The 23,365-nt window shown below is 38.8% G+C and overlaps 2 protein-coding genes across 3 annotated transcripts in view; one reads left to right on the top strand and one right to left on the bottom strand.

The window, feature by feature from the left end:
- Positions 1-553: 553 nt before the first annotated feature.
- Positions 554-7,185, top strand: abhd14b (abhydrolase domain containing 14B). The gene is made up of 3 exons (XM_027147172.2): positions 554-1,045; positions 2,769-3,010; positions 6,635-7,185. Exons 1-3 carry the CDS (start codon positions 832-834, stop codon positions 6,815-6,817), a joined length of 639 nt encoding a protein of 212 aa, XP_027002973.1. The 5' UTR covers positions 554-831; the 3' UTR covers positions 6,818-7,185.
- A 152-nt stretch (positions 7,186-7,337) lies between these two features.
- The window catches only part of cacna2d2a (calcium channel, voltage-dependent, alpha 2/delta subunit 2a), a 209,966-nt gene continuing 193,938 nt past the window's right edge, over positions 7,338-23,365 (bottom strand). For both annotated transcript variants that reach the window (XM_027147165.2, XM_027147166.2), the window contains 16 exons: positions 21,173-21,233; positions 19,397-19,494; positions 18,522-18,612; positions 18,317-18,379; positions 18,064-18,167; positions 17,106-17,204; positions 16,230-16,324; positions 15,368-15,412; positions 15,110-15,181; positions 14,836-14,988; positions 14,667-14,719; positions 14,165-14,220; positions 12,999-13,125; positions 12,136-12,245; positions 11,376-11,455; positions 7,338-11,209 (listed from right to left, as the gene is read on the bottom strand). In XM_027147165.2, the coding sequence (XP_027002966.2) occupies positions 11,087-11,209; positions 11,376-11,455; positions 12,136-12,245; positions 12,999-13,125; positions 14,165-14,220; positions 14,667-14,719; positions 14,836-14,988; positions 15,110-15,181; positions 15,368-15,412; positions 16,230-16,324; positions 17,106-17,204; positions 18,064-18,167; positions 18,317-18,379; positions 18,522-18,612; positions 19,397-19,494; positions 21,173-21,233 (1,430 nt within the window). In that variant the 3' untranslated portion in view covers positions 7,338-11,086. The remainder of the gene's footprint in view (positions 11,210-11,375; positions 11,456-12,135; positions 12,246-12,998; positions 13,126-14,164; positions 14,221-14,666; positions 14,720-14,835; positions 14,989-15,109; positions 15,182-15,367; positions 15,413-16,229; positions 16,325-17,105; positions 17,205-18,063; positions 18,168-18,316; positions 18,380-18,521; positions 18,613-19,396; positions 19,495-21,172; positions 21,234-23,365) is intronic.

Genomic DNA, 23,365 nt, shown 5'->3' with positions numbered 1-23,365 from the left:
AATAAACGCAAAAGAACCAGTTATTTTATTGAAAATGTAAGTATTGTTATTGTTGAGTATAATAAACTTTAAGTAATGCACTGGTAAGGCTATTGTTTTTTAAATTTAATTTATTTTTCATCCCAAACATTTAATTATTTTTAATGTATTTTATTTTTTATAAATTTAATTTATTCATGGTTGTGAATATTCATCTATTTTTCTCCTTATCCATCTCCAGTAACAAAAAGACTCTCATTGCATGCAAACAATTAGGTGTTTATGCATGAAGGTCAGATGTGTCGTATGTAAGTGATTCATGTGTCAGTTTTCCTTCATTTCTCTCTTTGTTTTTCTTATTAAATGGTTAAGGAGTTTGTTTTTATCACTTTATTATGTTTGGCTATAAAGGAACCCTTGGATATTATATCCTTTGGCAAATATTTTGTTTACAACCAATATTTATACAGTTGTTGATTCATTAAACAAAAACAAGCCGACAAACAAAATACATTTGCACTAAGCTGTTGTTCTCCTATCAGCCACTAGAGGCCGCCTTTGTCCACTTTCTTTTTTTTTCTGTCTCTTCCGGTTCTCGCGTTCACGAGCGTCGAGAAATATTATTTATTTTGCATACTTTTTAGCAGTTTGTTGATAGTTTCATCCCGTAAAACTACTTCTAGATACTACTTCTCTGATTAACGAACTGTTAATCATTTCATCGACATAAATGTTCGTGTGGTTCAGGAGTGGTGTTGATGTGAACTTTGCTCTGTGTTTATAAGTGTGAGGATCATTATTAAACTCTACTGCACGACTCTTACAGTCTTGATCACACAGGAGTCCAACAGGATGTCTGCGGTTACAATAACAGAGGGACGGGTGAGTGTGGCGATGTGCAGCCAGTCTCTGTTTTACCGTGAGGCTTTTCCCACAGCTGGAGAGCAGAAGTTGTGTGTTTTGCTGCTGCATGGAATCCGTTTCTCCTCAAAGAACTGGCTGACTATCGGCTCTCTGAACGCTCTGGCTGCAGCTGGATACAGGGCCTTGGCTATAGACCTGCCAGGTGACTCACACATGCACACAGAATGGCTTTACCTTTCTTTACATGACCACTAGCACCAATATTTCTGTCTGTCTGTTTGTTTGTTTGTTTGTCTGTCTGTTTGTTTGTTTGTGCAATAACAGTAAAGAATCGATCGGTTTCTTTTTACTACTTTATGCACCATAAGGACAGACACTTAATTTCGTTGTACCCTGTGCAATAACCATCTATCTATCTATCACTCAAAAAGTAAAAAAAATCTTGCAGTAGAAACCTGTTTAGAAGAGCGTAAATTTGCCCTTACAGTAGAAGGATAATGGCTATGTCAACACTAGGCTATTTGTTTTTATTTTTTCTCAACATTCGTATTCTAAAGTTGCATTACATTATATTAATGTATTCATCACAATCATTTGCATATCATATTTTCAGCTGAATATTTTCACTTACAACATAATGTATTCTATATTCTATTCTATATAATGTTTAATAATGTATATATATATTATCAGAATATCTTCTTTTAGAAAGAAAATCCTCTTTTGTTATGGTACCACACACAAAGCAAACCTTTTATGCGTTTACAAATTACTATACTTTCTCAAGACCACAGCCAAAAATGAAACAGCGAAAAGTTGGTAGAAATTTAAAGAAAGCGTGTTTTTATTACATGTGAATTCTTCCAAAACAGAGTTGTGGGTAGAACAAACCATGAGCAATGGGAGTCCGTGGTTTGTCATTGGGAACAATGGTGGTAGGTGTTCCCAATGACTTTATTATTTTCAGTGGTGATCCATGACAGCTTGGCCCTATATGTATTTCTATGAGCATTAAAACCAAAAAGTGGCTGAGTTGCACCAGCTGACAGAAGAGATGGATATTTTATTGGATTTAGGTGTTAATGTTCCCTCTCCTTTGGGTGGTGATGGCAGCAACAGTGGGCAAAGGGAAGAAGACACAGACTGGTGTCCCGAGTTGCATGCCCCAACTGTAATCAGATGGGGTACTTCAGATTTTAGTGTCTACAGAGAGGCAGCATATAGCAGGAATCCAAATGCTGGGAGCAATTAGTCAGTGGGCACCGAGTAAGGTTTGTCCTCGACCATTTCCACAAGCTTGAGGTTTAGGAGGTTTGCCCAGCAACTCATGTGTCAGCTGGATGACAAGGATTGTTAGCAACCCTATCCTTCCACAGCGAGGAGGATATGGTGATTTTTGAGAACAGCATGATTTTTTTTCTGGAAGGGGAGCCAGACCGTTAAAGAGTGGTTGTGCACTAAAAAGGTGTTTGCAAATCCAGAACGTGGCAAGCTCTCATTACAGTAGCTTCAATCTGGGAGAATGGAACCTTCAGTATATTATGTATTGACCCTGCAGGAGAAGGCTAGGGAGCACCTGACTTGTTCAGAGTTCTGGCAGAGGTAGAATTATGACCTATGGATGAACTGAGCAGAGATTGTTTAACCTCTGCTGCTGGAAGTGCTTCTTTCCTAAGCTGAACAGTAATTGGGTGGATCTTTGTTTTGTGGTGGGAAAACCATCTCCACCCTGTTCACTGGAAGACCAGGAGAAAAGCTCTAGCATCTGAGACAGGCAGGATTTTAAAGGAAGAGCAAAATATTTGCTTCCATGCTATCTTGTCATTGTTTAGTTTCACTAAATAAAACATTTGACTTGTCATCACTTGTTCTTTCCAATTAAATGCCATGCTACATTATTTTTGCATTTTTTTCTGTTTGTATAGGCCTGGGTGAGTCAAAGGCAGCAGAAGCACCTGCAGTGGTGGGTGAACCGGCCCCTGCTGAGTTTCTGAAGCAGGTGTGTGATGGCTTGAACACTGGGCCTGTAGTGGTGATCAGCCCCTCTCTCAGTGGCATGTATTCGCTGCCCTTTCTCTTCCAGCACTCTGAGCAATTGAAAGCCTATATTCCTGTAGCTCCCATCTGCACGGACAAGTTCCAGGCCGAACAGTACAAGGCTATACAGGTCAGTGTTTGTTTGTGTGAATGCATGTTTGTGTGTTATGGGATGCAATGCCTATAATGACTGTGATAAACATCTCAAACTTGGCTTGACCTCGTAATTGGCCAGCCACCATTTCGATAATTTCCTGTTTAGGAAGGAGTACAATAATAATAGGAAATGCTAAAAATGGTTCTAATAATATAATTAGATTGCAATAATTCTGCATGCATGAGTGCTGTCCACATTCAGATAATTTTCCATCATTGTACAATTGAACTGTAACAGCTTTCGTCTTTGTTTCAGGAAAATTTCCTTCAAAACTAGTGGAATATTTCAGCTTGTGACTTTGACCCCATGTGGGTGGCCTTTAAAACGTCCCATCTGTGCCACATTCACACTGTTTTCCTATATTTTCTCTTTAATTTGGTCTTGGTCAATTCTCTACCAGTAGCCATGTCTCCCATATCATATGACCGCTATTAAATGTGGAGAACAAGCAACATTTTTCCTCCACAATATCTTATTCATTCCTACAATGCCACATAATTACAGTTTCAAAAAAAATTGTGAAGCCCTTGGAATAAGCTGGTTTTCCACAGTACTTCACCATAAACTGTGATCTTATTGTTGTCTAATTCACAATAATAGACAAACACAATGTGCTTAAGCAAATGACACACAAACACTTTGAATCTCTTGTGTCTTTATTGAACACACCCAATAAACATTCACAGTGCAGTCAACAGTTTGTCAACAAATTGTCTATAAATGGAGACAGTTTAGTGCTGTGGCTATTCTTCCTAGAAGTGGGTGCCCAGCCCAGATGACTCCTAAAGCACAACGCAGAATTCTCAATGAGGTAAAGAAGAGCCCTGATTAACAGCTACAGGCTTAAAGACATCACAGGTACTGGCAAACGTCTCTGTTCATGAATCTATCATATGCAAGTCTTTGAACAGGGAGGGTGTCTATGGCAGAACACCACGGAGGAAGCCACTGCTTTCCTGAAAAAACATTGCTGCGCGCCTGAAGTTTGGCAAACTTAGCTAATGAAACAAAAGTTTTCAAGAAGAATACTCAGCAGTATGTATGGTGCAAAAAGGGCACAGCTTTCCTACATCAAAACATCATCCCAACGGTGAAGTATGGTGGAGGGAACATCATGATTTGTGCTTGCTTCACTGCCTCAAGGCATGGAACAGTTGCCATCATCGAGGGGAAAATTAATTCTCAAGTTTACCAAAATATCCAGCAATATAATCTCAGGGGCATCCACAAGCTTAATCTTAGTAGAAGTTGGCTAATACTGCAAGACCAAGACCCTAAGAATCGAAGTAATCCACCACAGACTGGATTCAGGAAAAAAAAAATACTCCTTTTGGAGAGGCCCAGTCAGATCTAAGACCTCAACCCCAAAGAGATGCTGTGGAGCGGCCTCAAGAGAGCTGTTCACACCAGACATCTTAAAAGTTTGTCTGAGCTAAAGCAGTTTTGTAAAGAGGAATGGTCAAAAATTCCTCCAGAACATTGCGCAGGTGTGATCCAGAGCTACCAAAAGGGCTTGCTTGAAGTCCTTGCTGCCAAAGGGGGTTCGACCAGCTACTAACTCTAAGGGTTCACTTACGTTTTCCTCCAGCACTGGGAATGTTTAATAGGTGTGTTCAGTAAAGTCAAAAGAAATTCAAATTGTTTGTGTGTTATCGGCTTAAGCACATTGTGCTTGTCTATTGTTGTGAATTAGGAATCATGAATCGGATCACATTTTTTGGCAAATTACTGCAGAAAACCAGTTTATTCTAAGGGTTTTTTGCGACTGCATATCCTTAAGACAGAACACAGTTTCTCCTAATCTCTAGTAATATAATGGCTCATACCTGCAGGCCTAGTACTGTATGTACAGAAATCCTCTAGGCAACTCTTAAAGCAGAAGAGAGGACTGTGTCAAACAGTTATGAGAGAAGCTAGGTAAAACACACACACACACACACACACACACACACACACACACACACACACACACACACACACACACACACACACACACACACACACACACACACACACCGATATTACCTGGCAGGACTTTGGTGCAGAAGCCTTGAATGATGACCTGATTTAACTGTGTTTTCTTAACTTTATTTGAGAGGTTTGTTCAGCTACATGGTTTGCTCAAATCTGTAACCTGATCATGCAATCCAGTATTGATCGTACTGAAACGCCGGGAAATTCCAACTTGGCACAATTGACTCATACTTGGTGCATAGGAAGCAACAATAACAACCTGTTTAGCTTGAACTGAGCCATCTGTGAAGAAATCCTGTAGCCATTACACCTGTGAAGCTTAGTTTCAGAAACCTCAATAACAGAATGGTAGCATTAAACAGGATACAGGATGGAACAAATTAGATTTCAAACATGATTCAATGGTACGGTTAATCATAAGGCATCACACCTGAAAACAAACACACCGGTTATGCTAATTTGCAGACTAAGGTTAGACATGTGGCCAAACTTTGTTTTTAGTCAGTAGGTTGTGTTAGCTTTGGGTACTGTCGTTGGGGATGTTGTAGGGATGCTTGCCAAAGGTATTTTTGTCACTGTATTTTAGTAAATCTATCAGGCTCTCTGATCTTGCAGGTGAGAAGCTGACCATAACAGACCTGTGTCCAAGCGTTTTTTTATTCATCTTCGTTATCTTCAGTATCACTGTGGTTTATGTGAGGTGTTAATTTAGTTTTTTTTTTTTCATATTTTAGGGAAATAGAACCAATTAAATATATGAAAAATATCCCAGATACAAACAAAAATAACTGCAGGAGAGGGTGGGATTTGGGAACATTTTTTGGGAATATTTTGATTGGTCAGAATTCCTTCGTGAGATGATGGGACTGAAATTACAAAAACTTGTCCCTTTGCACACCATCAATATCAGCACTTGAGTAATTTAATGATGAAATTATCAACACTTCAGTGATTCTCCTTTTTAATAGACTATTGTATTGTCACTATTGAAGATTATTGTGAGGCAGGGCAACCATTTCAGATGAGTTACGAACCCTGGTGTTGACCTTGAAACATTCCACTAGCTCTGAAAGAAACTGCCCTGATGGTCCAGAATAAAAGGAAGTATGGAAGATGATGAAAGCTTTGGTTCTATAGTGGACTGAACTTCCTGCATTTCTATGGTTCCCAAATGAAAATTCCATATGTGATGTTTATGACATTACCTGATATTTACAGAAGCAGCTAGATGTTCAACTTGCTGTTCCTGCCTCCAGTTTCTCCCCAAACCCTTTTACTACCTTTCAACTTTCAATGGAAGCCTTTTTTATGTCTAGTTCATACTTAGACAGACTATAAACCATAATTATTAATAATCTTAATAAGATTACTCATTGTTTAAAGTTACAGAATTGAGTTATTTCGCCATTAGATAATATAATAATAGCTTATTATAGTATAAGATTAAATTATAAATAGTTTGTGTACATAGGATTTAAAAAGAAAACCGCTCAATTCTGAACATTGTTGCATAATTTTGTATTAAATATGGCATCGTTATTATGGGTTTAACATATTTATTAATTCTAAAGTCTATTTCTGAGGTGCACAAGTCCTGCCTGAGATTTTACTCTTTTTTCATAGGTCCCCACTCTTATCGTGTATGGAGATCAGGACACTCAGCTAGGCGAACTGTCACTAAACAATCTGAAGAATCTGCCCAATCACAAGGTGGTGGTGATGAAGGGGGCCGGGCATCCCTGTTACCTTGACGACCCCGTGACTTGGCATAAAGTTCTTCTTGAGTTTTTGCACACACTTTTGTAATCTAAACACTAATAGCCACATCACCTTTAACTGTGGGGTGATTTATATATTGATTTTTATTCCGATTAAATGGTATGTTCATTCTCATGCCAGTTTAGTTCCTACCCATTACTTACTTCATTATCCAGGTCTCTCTATGTCGCATAGAAAAAGCAAAATCCCTCGCCTAAGTGAAACCTTGCACCACTTGGGTGCCAGCCTTTTCAATAACATGCACACATTCGATTTACTTCATTTTAGATCATAATCATCTAATAAGATCTGTGTTATCCACCTTTTCTGCTGCTTTACCCGAAATATTTTCTTAATGTTTATGTTGTATTTTAATGTCAAAATCACACCATGAATAAACACACAGCCCAGACTGAGATTTTTTTCAGCACTGATCGTTTATCTGATCGGAAACTCACCAAAATATTGACGTATGACACAACGTGTGAATGATTTTGTGTATATAGTACCGAAGAACACAACTGTGATTGCGCATTAAAAAAAAAAAAATAAGCACAACACACTGGCCTGAAGTGAAAAATATGAACATTATTTAATAACCGATTCTCTGTAATAAACAATTTGAAAATATTTTACAAGGAGTCACAGACACAATATTTTACAAATGTTTCCCTTATCTTTTTTTTTTCTTCTGTACAAAAAAATGGAGCAACATAGACCAGTGTCCAAAGAGCCAGTGATGTTAGCTCCACACACACACACACACACACACACGCACACGCACACACACACACAATCCAACAAACAAACTGAAGAAACTCCCACTGTGATGTCAGACCTCAAACTCATGATTATCAGCAGTACTGTGTTCCTATATTTATTTATTTTTTTAAACCTCACTTAAATGTTAAATTCAGTTTCACCTTTGACGGATTACTTCTTTTTTCTTTTATTTCTTTATTTTATTTTTTTTCACACATTTGTCACAGAGCACCAGACTAAGGACTACAGAGTCACATACACACGCGGCTCTCCCACTGAAGCACACCTACTCTGTTGTTAAAGGAGAGGAAAGGCTGAGGGAGCAGCCCTGACAAAAAAAGACCCTCCCCTTAAAGGTGGATCATGGGACAGACATCTCCCCTCCAGGCTACCTCTTCCTTTTATCTTTTTTTAAACACCATTTTTGGCAAAAAAAAATTTTTTTTAAACCACTGAATAACACAAACCTCTGTTCCAGTGTATGTGGAATAGTGACACAGACGCACACTCACAGTTTAATTTCAGTGTCTAGCCAAAATGTCTGAGCATCTTGTAGGCAGCTTTGACATATATATATATATATATTTTTTTTCAATATTAGGACAAGAGTAAGTTCTTTTTTTTCTTTTCTGTAAAACGAATCAAAGAGGCAAAGTTTGGATGTGTTTCACAACAGGACAAAGAATAAGGCATTAACTCTTCTAGACTTATCAGATTATTATCATGTATAAGCATATATTTCCCTGTGCATGTGTTCATGTGTAAATGGGAGAGTTTGGTATCTTTTAGTTAGAGGAGCGAGTGCTGTGCGTCTAATATCGATGTGGGATCAGGTCATAACGGTATACGAATAGTGAAAGGACACATAGCTATTAGGGTACGGCCTGTGTTTATGCACGCTCCTTAACTATTAATAACGATTAATAACTGACCTTTACACCAAACGCTCTGTGTGGCGCTACGATTGTTTAGCACTGGTGGTGATGGAAGGCTGATATTTAAAAGAAGAAGCAATTACAAACCAATTAAAAAAAATCTGTTATTTTATGAGTTTATGCTGTTCATGTAACAGTCAATTACATCGCTCATTACGCACTGTGAATGCAGGCACGGGGTTTGGGGGGGGGCCTTGGGGGTAGTTTATGAGTATGCTTTTAATCAAGCACATGCTTTCTTCAGCTACTGTGACTCCAGGCAGACAGATGTATAAAGAGATGGGTGGGAAGAGAGCAGAACAGCCCAAACCAAAGGTAAATGTGACCAAGCTTTAAGAACTGACTTGGAGACAAACACATGGAAAATGGGAGAGATTACTCTTTTTTTTTTTTTTTTGGCAATACACCTTAGACGCTGTAATAATTAAATCACCGTTTTTTCATTCTGACACCTGTTCAAACACATCCTGGATAAACTGGGTGCCTTGGTAGCAGACGACGTGACGACACATACACGGGTCCAGACGCACGCTTACACATACACATATGCAAAGAGCTTTATGACCTGGTGATGGAGAATCACCAAATTGCCCGCCCTACATACTGAATATTCATAGCTGAATAAAAAGAATGGGGAGAGAGAGAGAGAGAGAGAGAGAGAGAGAGAGAGAGAGAGAGAGAGAGAGAGAGAGAGAAAGGAGATACTCAACTATTTAATTCTAAACATTCACTTATAGAGCGGACTCCACAGTGTATTAAGCAGTGATCAGATTTGTTAGTGTTCACTAGAATAATATCGGCTGCTTCTGTGGAAACATCTAAAGAAATGGAAACCAGACCATGATTATTTGATCAAGAGATATTTTACCTTTTTTTTTTTTTTTTTTTTTTTTTAAAGTACTAAGACTTACAAACTGTCATTTTATACATAAGTAAAGGTGTTGAAGAACTAAAGCTAGGGTGAAAGTAAAACGCCTGCACAGGCAGAAGCGCATCATCATGACAGCAGTCTACTTCAAGTTTAAGCTCAAAGCTATGGCAATTCATATACTAATAATATAAATGCATATACTTAAAAATCAGTGAGGTCTCTGTTTGAGGTGATCTATATATTGTACATGTTGTAGCTGTACAGTCAATAATCACTCTACGTGCCAGCATGAGAAGATTCCCTACCTTTATAAAGTGGAGCATCTACTCTGTAAAGATACAGATGTGCATCAAGGCACAACACAGAGAAAAAAAAAAAAAACAATATTGGAGGAGACGGGCCCTCAAGATTTTCATTAGATCAATACAACAATAAATAAAATAAAAAAAAACAAAAAACTGATGTCTGAGTCTCCACTACAAGCTTGAGCCATAAATATTTTCCCTCTAAATGATAAGAATAACCTTGAAAAGCAAACAATATATTTACTGTTTTAATGTTCACTAACAGATTGTTAGCCAGGTCAAACCAGTCTGCTGAAACAGCGACTGTTGAAAACACATTGGTGTAAAATGGCTACCCTGTAAACACACACACACACACACACACACACACACACACACACACACACACACACACACACACACACACCGACTACACAGAATGCACAACTGATGATGGCAGAGATCAAGCTGCAAGTCCCCAATCGTTTCCAAACACTGGATAGTCACCACGACACTTAAAGTCAAGTCCCATATTTGATTAAAACCATTTCTTAGCTTCACTTTGTATTCTGAAATGACGAACAAAATGATATACGTACTGAAGCCCTTATGACTAATGAAAGAAAAAAAGAGACGAAATGAAATCCAGGCCTACGAGGTCTTGCTTTCTTTCTGCAAGGCATTCCCCCCCCTTTTTTTTCTCTTCCTCTTTATTTGGCTAGGAAAATAAGACCACATCACAAGTCTATCTCATTTTGGCAAGAATTAGATCTAGTGCATATATAAACAAATGAGAAATGATTAAAATAAGTTATATCTATCCTCTTTCTGCTCTGGTTATATCCTAACATATGGAGGTATGTTTTAAATACTCACAGGTTCTTACTGTTGTTGTTTTTTTTGTTTTGTTTTAATTGAACGTAAGTTTTGTGATCATTTTACTGATTGCTAGAAAATGGCAGAAAGTTCTGTAGCCCCGTGTCAAATTAGGCAATTCGAGTCAAAGGATGAAGAGGAGAAGTGAAGAGGATGGCTTAAACTGTAAAGAAGAGCGTCTGATAAAATGCATTTCCTACACAAACATCTGTAAAGGCAGGCTGTACCACCGGGAACTGGGGAAGGGATTTCCAATTTCTTCAACGTTACTTCTATTTTGTTAGACGGTTCTAGATGGATGCTTTTCTCCTTGCGTGGCCTGTATACTTCTTAAATTTCAACATTTTGACTTCTTATGCTGCTTCCCCCTTAAGGAAACGTCAGGCTCCTGCCGGAAAAGCTGCTGATTGACAAGTTCTGCACCGGTCATTAAGCAGCAACCTGTGAAGCAAAGTGGATGATGCAGTATGCCGGGCTTCCATATGGGGGCATCAGGAAGTCCCTTTAATTCCTATGACTAGAGCAAGGGAAGGGAAGGGAGAAATATGAGAATTAGGGCAAGGAGTTGGGAGATGGGCAGTGGAGGGAGTTAAAGAGAGAAAGGCAGAACTTGAGGGCAGGCCATTAGTGCCAGGAGAAGGAGCTGGAGGATGAGTAAAGTTTGGATGGACGGGCGGAAAGAGTGTCCTCGCCCACAATCTGTAGTGTTCTCCTGCAAAATAGTGGAAGCGAATTCTATATAAATACATAATTATTAAATAAATACTCATTACTTGTGAATGTATTTCTGTAGTTCAGTCAAAAGTTGGAGTTTGTGTATATCTTTATGTCTGTGTGTGTTTGTGTGTTTGTGTGTATGTTTCTGCATGTATACGTACTGCAATGTTGTAATCAAAACAAGTAGAGGGTCCTTTTCTATACCGAGGTGGTTGGACATCCAGACATGGGTCTTGTTTTACTGGAAATGTGTTAAGGGAGTTCTCATGATGATTGTTTTCAAGAGATTTATCAAGATGCTTATTTAGAAAGTTTAATAACTTTTTCAAAAATGTTTTTTCTTTGCTACAGGAATGGGAATCTATTTCCGTTTTATACCAAACCTACCAAATACCAAACCTGACCTAAAAAAAAAAAAAAACCTTAAACTGGCCGCTCGAATATACCTACGCATTAGTAAGAGAGACACAAAGTGTTTTAAATACATTTGATTGAAGTCAATGTCTGTGTTAAGAAATTCACACTGAATGAACATTACAGTTCCCAAATTTGGTGTCACGATGCTGCAACAGCCAACCATGACATCTCCAGGGTCCCTGGTTTATTCCTAGCTTGGAATAATGTCTGAAGATTTGGTAGACGTTGTCTTTGTATCCATGGAGGTTTTGTGTGTGTGTGTGTGTGTGTGTGTGTGTGTGTGTGTGTGTGTGTGTGTGTGTGTGTGTGTGTGTGTGCGTGTGTGTGCGTAGTGTCCTGTGATATACTGTTGTCCCAGCCGAAAGGTATTCCAACCTAATGCCCATTGTTAGGTGCTGCATCCACCGCACACAAATGAATACATGCAGATTGTTGGTACATATGGTAGAAGTACCGTTCCAGCTCCCAAACCTCAGTTAAATGTCATCATTTGTGGAAGGATACATTCTCTCTCCCCCTGAGACAGTTTCTCTAAACTACATGTGTTGCAGGGCAGCTTCTCCGCCACCACAAACAGCAAGTTGGTGTTGTTTAATCTCTTGGCATGGATCAACCTGTGGAGCAGAAACATTTTAGAAATGTGTTACCTTTATTTTACCATGTCTAAAATGTTCAGGTTAGCAAAGACCTACTTAAACTCACCATCCACTTTATCCACTTCTACATCTGGATATTCATGCAACTATTTACTCAGCCAATCAAATGTATCCAGATATAAATAAGCCAAAGGTTTCAGGTAATGTTTCAATCAAACAGCAGAAATGGAAAGTTGGATGGAAAAACAAGGTCTATAATCTAAAGTACACAGAATGGTGCAAATAACTATAAAGCATTCAGCAAGCAGCAGTTCTGTGACAGGAAATAGCTTTCTCGATGGGAAACGTCAGAAGAGAATGGTTGGACTGGTTCAAGCTGACAGGAACTCAAATAAGCACTAATTAAAATTGTGCTGAACAGAAAAGCGTCTCAGAACACAACATTTCGAGCCTGTAGGTGGATGGGCTACAACAGCCACACTGGGTTTGTCAGACGTCATCAAAAAAAAACAGGAATCTGACTGATCTTTTGAGCAGTGATTAGAGATCACTGAGATGATATTTTGCTTATTCTCATGTTTTATGTGCACATTAAACCTGACGTATATCTACACAAATTGCTTCCACACGATAAGCTGATTGAATAATTGCATGAACGATCGTGTGTACAGATGTTTCTAATAAAGTCGTCGGCGAGTGTAGAGTGCTGTAGCATCGTGTACTTGTGTAAGCGTAAATAAAATACAGAAAAAAACAGACAATGCATCTGACCTGGAGCAGTTCTCACAGTCTTGAACTATGCTGTAGCTACTGCTGATGTTCCCGAAGTAGAACTGCTTCTGTACTGTGACACAGCTAGTTTCTCTCGGGTCCATGCCCTCTGCTGCATCAGCTTCATCTACACACACACACACACACACACACACACACACACACACACACACACACACACACACACACACACACACAAATATTTGATGCAGGTTTAAAAATATTATTAAAAGCCAGGTCTTATCCTCCTGACAAATGCAGACTGATTCTGTCCTAAAACGTTCTGCAACAATACCATCAATCTCCACAATAAACTCCCAAACCAATAGCTGCTAAATATTTATAATCCATAATCCATGTTAGACAGTATTATCATGGGGACTTTTCCTTGTATGCGGTCACCTTTTTTCCCCCTAATAGTTTCTGATTACTTTTCATGGTATTTTAACAGCTAATGTATTTACTGTTTCTGTGACTGTAACTTCTGCAGCTCAACAACTCTGTTTTTGCTGAAAGTCGTTTTGTTCATGGTAATGCAGGTAGATCCCCAAATGTCTTAGACAAACATGAAATGGTGAAAGGTAACGGAATATAAAGAGAATATTTGAGAATACCAGTTCAAATAACCTTCACTCTTCTGGGAAGGGTTTCCACTAGATTTAGGAGTGTGGTTATTGGGACTTGTTCTTATTCAGCTTCAAGATCGTTACTGAGGTCAGGTCATTCAAGTTCATGGTAATTTTGTGGGATGTGTTAGCTTAGTGGTTGAGGTGTTGGACCAATGATTGGAAGATTGTGATGGAATCTGCCAGTTCATCCTACAGGTGTTTAGTGGGGTTGAGGTCAGGGCTTTGTTCAGGATACATGAGTTCTTCCTTGGTAAACCATATCTTGAACTTTTTCAGCCTTTTATTTTCGGTGAAGTGAACTTGTAATGCTATAGTATAGCACGAAAAGACATTCTAGACAATCCTGTGCATCCAACTTTGTGTCAAAAGATTGGGGAAGAACATATGGGTTGGACGGTCCATTGTTCCCAAATCTTTGACCATACAGTGTGTATTTAATATACATTTTCTAAATGCTGAGTCTGTAATAATAACTCGATTGCATAAATTGTGCCAAGAGTTCTGGAGTTGACTGTGTAAGCTGTTTATTGAACATACCTGTAATGAACCAGCTATGGTAGGCAAAACCATAAAGTAACTGCTGAAACAGAGACCTACAGGAAAAGGACAAGAAAACGGACTAAAACAACCTCATGTAGATAAACAATTACAAAAATATTGTATTAAATTCTAAATATTGAGTGTGATGTATAGTGTAGTGCTGACGATACAGATCTGTTTGACACAACTGACACACTGTGTTCTGGATAACCGATGGACATTAACAGACCCAGTACGAGATAAACGAAAAAACGTTACTTCTTGTCAGTGAAAACTCACAGAGCATACACACTGATGTATGACAGGCTTGGTTGACTTAACGTCTGCTTAAAAAGAACCCTACAGCATATTAATAAACCTAGCAAAATATAACTTAAGTCTCACTTGGAGGACCAATCCAATAAACAGGGTTAGCTCCAGAGTTGAAAATACAGTCTATAATATTAGCAATGTTTGTATGAATCTATTACAAACACTCTACACTCATTCTGTCTCATACCATGCAGCAGCTGAGGTCCACCAGGCAACGTTTACCAGGTCGGCAATGGTGGGCTATAAGACAAGAACGCGGTTTGAGAGTAAAGCCTCACATCTTAAATGAACATGCTGTTATTTATTCAGCCATGAATGAATTAGTTTTGTTTATTCACAGTCATTTGTTAACTCACCACAAAAACTCCTCTAGGTGCTGCCCCTGTGTTACTGTTAGGCACAGGTCCACACACAGACTGGTAATCATAAGACTCCATGTAATTGTAGAAGGAGTTGTTGTAGAGCAGATACATCAGAGCTGGGTCCACCTCGCTGAAGAACATGCCGATCTATAAAGAGAAATCGAGACCTTGAGAATCTGTCTGTGGACGAAATAATCTCTGCAAACAGTGAGATCATATTTCTGCAAATCAAAGTCTTGAAAAAGTGTGTTTTAAACATTCACGTGACCTTGCTCCAGTCTTGAATCTGATTGGACAAGATGAGGAAGCCACCATCATCGATCAGGTAGCACAGCAAGTCCTGCACAGGTAGTCCAGGATTTAATGAATGACAACTGTACATCATAACTACATCATACCTTGTATTCTATTAAAATGATAAAAGTAAGAACTAGCAATCTTCTATTTTCTAAGGTAATATATCAGTGAGAAATCAATGAATATGGTCATTTGGAAAAAAAAAATGAATGTGAGAGTGTGGTCGTACCTCATGGGCCTCACAGTCCATCTCACAGTCACTGGTTTGTCCACACTGAGGAAATGATTTAAACCATATGTATATTAATCAAATAAAATCGGATTTATGCCCATCGTTTTTAAATTGATCTCAATTTCAATACAAATAAAACTGCGATTTGTAAAATGCAAGTGTCTTTATTCTTGCACTGTTCACACAGTCCTTGATTCATGGAAGGAGAAGCGAGCAGAGAAAGTGTGTGATCAATGACTAAGGGAAATAAAACAGTTGATCACAGACTAAGCAAATTTTAGGGCTACTAATATAGCACCACTATGGCTACATTAATATTCATAAGAGAATGGGCTGGATAAGTGATTCGTGTTAGCTGTAGTTTAGTAGTTTGTTCAGTCTGCTGTGGATGCTACATTACATCGCACTACACAGCCTACACTATCTGTAGTGATACTGCGCCATGTGTACCTGTCATGTCATTTATGAACTGGTACAGTCATGGCACGGATAGATGCAGAATATGCAGCATCTTGTCTAAACCTTAGGCCTAATCAGGAGTATGTTAACCTTCCAAGACAACATAGTTGTGGCTTAGGGACAACTCTAATGTCCTAATGGCCTGAATACTTCATGTTCATGAGATATTTCAGTTTGTTTCTTTTTAATAAATGTACAGACATTTCCAGAATTCTGTTTTCACTTTGTCATTATGGGGAACTGTGTGTAGTTTAATGAGAAACAAACAAATTTGAACGATTGTAGTATCAGGCTGCAACATTTAGAAAAGTGAAGGAGGTCTGAACACTTTATGAATGTGCGGTATGCATATTCAAATGTAATCTGAAAAAGGGAGAGTATATGGATGAGTGTGTTTTACCATTTGAGAGCTCTGTCGAGTGTTATCAGTGTGATTGCTGGCAAGGAACTTAAACTTCGAAGTCCAAACCTCAAGGTCCAACTTTACACCCACAACTGTGTGTGTGTGTGTGTGTGTGAGAGAGAGAGAGAGAGGGAGAGAGAGGGAGAGAGAGAGGGAGAGAGGTGGATGTCAATAAAACTATGAAAGAAGACATCAAACATCATAAAGGGATCTTTTTGATCACCAGATTCATCCACAGATAACAGCTCTCACGTTAACAGTCTTTAAAACCACATGTTAAATATATAACAAAATTCCTTCATATTGTTCTGCCTACACAAATAGTTTTAAAAAACAAAGTATCGTATAATTTGAACGCCACGTGACCACAACGCTTTGTTTTAACTTGGAGCTCCTAAAACTTTATAGTATGTTAAAACAAAGCTTTGTGGTCACATGAATTTCAAATTATACGCAACTGCTTTAGAGTTATCTGTTATCGTATACTGGCACTTTTTATATCCAGCTCTGATATCTGATTGTGACTCTATTACAAGTGATAGTTTTGGACAATCTTGAATATTATTAAGCTAACTTTCCAATAGGAGTGTAATATCTGTCAAATGGATTTTGTTGACTTTAACCTAAAGGGATGCCACAATACGCTCTCAATGGCAATGCTTGGATTTTACTCTAATTTTACTTACATTAAATTCATACAGGTTAAAAATAACACATTTAACAAGTAAATAATTGAATATGTACCAAAACCTTTTTCAGGTTTGAAATGAACACAAAGTGTGCAATGTGTTTGATAGGTAATTTTGTGTAGAAGAAACATTCGTATTCCAGGTAAGTGACATAATATTCACTGTAACATAATGCTGAAATTACCAGCTGGCTTGATGTTTCTAGACCCCACTGTAATGTCCACTGCTGTACTGACCAGGATGCCAACTGTATCATTCTCTTGATCCTGGAAGATTGCATTTGCTGGGAAAATAAGTAAGTAAGCAGGTAAGTAAGTCAGTAAGTCAGTAGGTAAGTAAGTAAGTAAGTAGGTAAGTAGTAGGTAAGTCAGTAAGTCAGTAGGTAAGTAAGTAAGTAGGTAAGTAGTAGGTAAGTAGTAGGTAAGTCAGTAGGTAAGTAAGTAAGTAGGTAAGTAGTAGGTAAGTCAGTAAGTCAGTAGGTAAGTAAGTAAGTAAGTAAGTAGGTAGGTAAGTAGTAGGTAAGTCAGTAAGTCAGTAGGTAAGTAAGTAAGTAAGTAGGTAAGTAGTAGGTAAGTCAGTAAGTCAGTAGGTAAGTAAGTAAGTAAGTAGGTAAGTAGTAGGTAAGTCAGTAAGTCAGTAGGTAAGTAAGTAAGTAAGTAGGTAAGTAGTAGGTAAGTCAGTAAGTCAGTAGGTAAGGAAATAAACAAATAAAATTCGACTTCAAAGATGAAATCATTTGTTTCAATGGAATATATGACTGACAATCTGATGATGCCAGTCAACAAACAGAAGGAAAAAACATATAACATGAAAAAAATAAACTTTATATTAATAATAAAAAGAATCTTACAGACGGACTGTAATACAAATAGTATAATAAAATATTATAATATGTGTAATAAAAACTTTTGTCCATAACATGTTTTTAAGTAGTGCGGCTCTTCCCTAAATATGTAAAATAGCCCCTTTACATCTTTACATTCACTATGTCTTTTTATATGATTAAGCTCCCTTTTGGATACAATTTACACCAATTTTTATAAAAAGTAAAAATATTTCTCTTTATGCGTGTGTGTGTGTGTGTGTGTGTGTGTGTGTGTGTGTGTGTGTGTGCAATAATGTGTTTCAGTTTGTTTACTCACGGCTACGATAGGGTGCTCTAAAGATGTAGCCCCTGTTGTCCAGACTGCGGCGATAATAACTGGCATTAAACGGCTCTGGATCCTCCTCCCATGTCTCAGCAGCTCTGACAAAAACACACACATACAAATTCACACCTTTTGAGAAAAATCCCTAAACTGTACTCTAATACCTAACATGCTGTGTTTGGTTTAAATGAGAATGAGATACATGTCAACCTGTAATTACAAAGTTGTGTGATAACTGAAGACTCACTTATTGGGAAAAATACGAGTGATGCCTCCGTCTGTAGCTGCAAAAACGGCCAAAAATCCATGCCTAGAGGACAAGAAACAAATGCACACAGACAGACACAAGAGTGTAGCACAAATTATACCTCACAGCAAATGTTATTTGGAGTGACTGGCCTCTCAAGTAAGATATATAGTTGTGTCAGGGGACGTAGCTGAATTGCACTAACGTGTTGAGGTCCTTGGTTTTCCACACTTTCTCCACGAGCTGTCTGATAATGCCCGTGTCCAGGATCAGGTTATGCAGCAGGAAGTTATCACCTTTGTTGGATACATGAAAGACTCTTTAAAACATTGATTAATACTGCTGGGAACTGATTAATGTCTGGTTTATCAGTTCAGGGAAAATAACAAAATCACGATTAAAGTCAAAATGCTGTCAGGAGTTAAAAATGAACTACCAACAAGACAGACCTACTGGCCACTGGATTAAAACAGAAAATCTGTAATTATTCGATACAGTTGATCTAGTGGACCACCTGTTTATTGCCAAATCTATGTCTGAAATATCCAGGAAATTAGTCTCTTGGTATTTGTTATAACAGGTATGATTCAAAAGATGATTCACAAACATGCTGGGATTAAAGTTGCCTAAAATAACATGATCTACACCAGCGGTTAAAAAATGTGTCATGGGGTCTGTGAAACTTAAAAACACAACGAAGCATTAGCCAAAGTTAATATTTATTATGAACTATTTGTGAATATTAGTCACTTGGACTGATCGCTTGGATTGAAACTTAAAAACTTCAGTAACTCATACAAGATGGTTTAAAATATGTGGACATGGACTAAATGTGTTCTGTTTTTTTAGGCAAATTATTTCTGTCAACATTTATCTAATATATGGATAGTTAGATTATGTTCAGAGTGAGTCTGTGGAATTGATTTTTTACAGATTCCTGGCTGGGTGAGAATCGCTGATCTAAATGGGTATTTTATTGATTCAGTCAAGATTCTCGATGGTTATTATGAACGTTTTTGTAATCAGAAAATACATCATGCTACTCAGTGCTGGGGTAGAATTTCTCAAGAAAAGCCTCACATTGTTTGGAGTCTGGAGTTACTTTCTCCATCAGAGCAATGAAGTTGTGCAGGAACTCTGTGTTGTTGCTAGAAAGCTCCAGCTCTTTGCAGTATTCCCTAAGAAGTAGATACATTATTTAACAGTCACGATACACACACTCGTATCTTTAACACCAACACACAATCATTACATTGCCACAGTGCATGCCAGCGACTATACAGATACGTATTTTGCAGAAAAAGAAACATGTTTAATCCAAATACGTTGCTACTGTATTTACGTAAAGACAACACACCTTGGAACACAATCAATACATGTGCAGGCACAAAAACATGCACCAAAAATTCGGTGGCTCAGCAAAGTGCTGCAACATGCAACAGGCAAACCAAACTCTGGGAAAATGAGTACATCACATAAAACAATGGCCCGTATTCATCAAAGTCACAAATCTGATTGGAAAACAAGTGTATGCTAATTCCACTCACAGTGTCTTTATTAAATGATCTTTAGTGTCAACTTCATGCCACCTAACAACCTGAAAAATGACTGACTTGCTGTTAGATAATCAATATGAACACCAGTATCATCAACAAATACAGCAAGTAGGCTATAGCAAGTAGAGCAGTCTTGGGTGTGTAAACCTCAGACTTCCACACAATACAATCTGATTAAATTTTGAAGGCAATGATTTGATGTTTCCGACCACTGAATCTGCTACGATAAAATAAGATTGAATTAGAAGCCTGAGACAAATGGGGTAGGCATACTGTTAATCAGTGAACGATTATGACATAGTAGAGAGGAATTATCTTAAGTATTTTAGATATGGGCAATTTACACATCGATTCACATAGATCAATTATTTTTACACACTTTTTCGATAACGCTCTGATTATAGTAGAAAATACATAATCTATGAACCCACGGCAAACCCTTGCTATCCACTTAGTGTTTACATGGAATTTGTACACATGCATCTTCATCAATACATTAGTCCTTCATTTTGGTAATAGGTACATTTGTGAATAATAGACACCATGAAGCTTTGACCTGGATACAAGACAAAAGTGGGTTAGATGCAAATATATTCATTTGGTAGCCTTACGTTAGGCACTTCAATTATTTATCTGTTCCTAATGGCAACTTGGATCTTCTGTAACAAGAGGCCTTCCTCTAGCCTCTGTAAAATAGCACATTCCAATCTTTATTACACATAAAATCACCTTAAACTCAGTATAGCCTGTTGAATTATTCACTTTACTGGTTTATTTCTGTAGTTATTTGTCAAGGGTGTGTGTAATGTGTATGGAGCTTGCATACTCTTGGCACTCGGATCAACTTGTGTTGACATGATGTCGTACGGCGGTTTCGTGAATCAAAGTCAGATTTGTTCAAACATCATTTCACACATCCAAATCTGTGCTTGTTTTCATGCAGCTCTGATAAATAAATGCCATTGTCTTTATGTGATGAAGAAACAGAAAGCTAGTTGTAGGAGCATTAGGATTACAGGACCAGGGGAAATTAAGCTCTTATATTTGACTTAATTTATAATCTCCAACACTTGAGAAAGAGAGAGACAGACATTATAGTATAAAAAACACAGCAACACACACCTGGAACACAATGTATAGACACACACACACACACACACACACACACACACTCAAAATGATGACTACTACTACTAGTTACTAGACACCTTCGACAACATAAAGAGATGGTGTGTGTTTGTTTACAGATAAAACATGGACAGATCAATCAAGGTGGGCTCAAGCAATTACGCAGGACTACCTTGGGGCTATCAACACATGTCCCTCTGACTCAAAAGTGTGTGGCAGCAGAGATTCAAAATCTGCAACAGAAAGGGGGCAAGATTATCCAGGGAAGCGGTGAGCTCAGTGAGCAGGAAGGAGAGTCTGGGAGAGAGAAAAAAACAGCAGCTGCTCTTCAACGGGTGCAGGGACGCAGTGGTGGGGGGGGTTGACGTTACCATAGCAACACCGAGGAATCAGGAGGAAAGACCTGTGTTAGCCAATATGGTGCCACAATATAAAGTTTTATCATTTGAGTTTATCGCTGGCGTTTTTCGGGCAAACTTTGAAGCACAAATTGCATGCCAATTTTCAGTTTGTTTGCTGATGCTTTTGCGTGTCGGAGAACTGGCTCAAACATTCAGCGCTGGATGAAACGAGTTCTCCGACGCAATGCCCACAAAATGGGGAGTGTTTCATTTGAGTTCTTTTGTAATCAGGCATCAACATGGCCAACTATTTTGCAGGAAAGTGGGTGAGGCGGGGGTCCTGATGGAGGTGTTCACTCCTCAGACTGGCACGTTGGACTGACTTTATCTGGGACACAATCAAAGGATGTGCACTGCATTGTGAAAAGATGAGAAACAGGGCAACACATTCTGCCTGTTAACACTGAAAGTGCTCTATCTTGCTATCTAATAAAAGTTGGAAGCATGACAATAAGTGAAATCCCCAGCAAGGTACAACTGCGCTGTTAAATCTCTTGTTAGCTGTGATTACAGTAGTGCCCAGGTAGTATCCCAACCACAATGTCGTGCACATCTATATTGACATTTCACAAGGTGTGTGATCCATTTCCGTGGCAGTCTGAGGGGTGATAAAGGGGCAAAGGTGTCAAGCTGATGGAAACATGGGGGAAAGTGGTAAGGAGAGGACGACAAACGAATCAAGAGCGATCACACTCCAGCACTAACACAAGACAAAAGGACTTGAAAGAAACCCTGTTTTCATTTGCTAAAATGTGAAAAATATGTGCTATTTTGGCTGGGTCACTACTTCAAACACTACAATAAATGGTGTGGTCAAGCACCGGTTTGTAAATGGAGGGCGGTGCCTGCGGGAAAAGCTGGTAAGGATTGACGTTACCATAGCAACACCGTCTGACCTCGTGAAATCCCTTGCTGGCCTCTATGCCACCCAGCATCAAGTGTTCCTGGAACTGTGTGTGCGTCACTGGACAAGAATATCTCATCTGGGTGGTGTTGCAAATGCAGGCAGAAGACCAGGAGCTGATCAAGAGACCCAACTCACCTCCCACTCGCCAATATGAGACTGGATGATGACATTGTGGTATCTGTAGAACTGTTTCTACCCATGCTGTTTTTCCTTACTATACTCGGCATGGAAATGAGGTCTAATCTTGTAAAAACCAATGCCACAGGTTTGGGATTTGCCCCTACAATTCTGTATACACTTCCTCTCTTGCTCAGGTGCAGGAAACTGGCCACGTAGAGGTAGGCCAGTGAGGCCCAGGTTGACCTGCTGGTGGCCAACATTTTCTTCATTGTTGAATGAAATATGTGTGGTTGGGTCCTGCGAGACCCATATATATGGGAATTGCTCGGCTGGACAGGTGCTGCTGGACACATCAATGTCAGTGCTGTCAAATAAGCTTGGAGGGAGAACAGGGCCCTGGCCCTTTCTCGCTCCAGGAAATGCCTCTGGGGCATTGCCCCATGGAATAGTTGCATGAAGAGATGCTCCGGCATGCAAATGACCAAGTGAGAGCTACCGATGGTCAATCATGCCTGACATTGAGCTCTCCTTACTGAATTTTATGTTATTAAAGATAGACTATACTTAGTGACACAGGGCACTCAAACTAAAGAAGAATCAACGCAATTCTTGGTTAGAAAGTGTAACCTGATGTCTGGTTAAATGGGTAACTTGGGGAAAAAACACTGAAATATCTAATGGTCAAGTTTTATTGGCATATCGCTAATTGAGGTCCCCTTCGAAAGAATTGGGATGGACCGTGTTGGGCCATTAGAGCAGTCAGCACAGGGTGATGTACTGTATGGGTTTGTATTAGTTCCAGTGGACTTTGCAACACGACATCTGCAATCTGTGTCTCAGCACACAATCCCAGCGCATAGCAAGTTAGAGGCAAATTTACTAATCCTGAAAAAGATCCTGACTGATCAAGGCACTTTGTTTATGTCACGGACACTAA

This window comes from Tachysurus fulvidraco, chromosome 5 (genome assembly GCF_022655615.1).
Source record: "Tachysurus fulvidraco isolate hzauxx_2018 chromosome 5, HZAU_PFXX_2.0, whole genome shotgun sequence".
NCBI classification, from domain to species: domain Eukaryota; kingdom Metazoa; phylum Chordata; class Actinopteri; order Siluriformes; family Bagridae; genus Tachysurus; species Tachysurus fulvidraco.
This window is presented reverse-complemented; position numbering and strand designations above follow the sequence as displayed.

Excerpts from the sequence above, each read along its gene's own strand:
- abhd14b (XM_027147172.2), top strand. The coding sequence starts at position 832 with ATGTCTGCGGTTACAATAACAGAGGGACGGGTGAGTGTGGCGATGTGC. Across the intron at positions 1,046-2,768 it reads CTTGGCTATAGACCTGCCAG|GCCTGGGTGAGTCAAAGGCA; the intron begins GTGACTCACACA and ends CTGTTTGTATAG. Across the intron at positions 3,011-6,634 it reads AACAGTACAAGGCTATACAG|GTCCCCACTCTTATCGTGTA; the intron begins GTCAGTGTTTGT and ends CTTTTTTCATAG.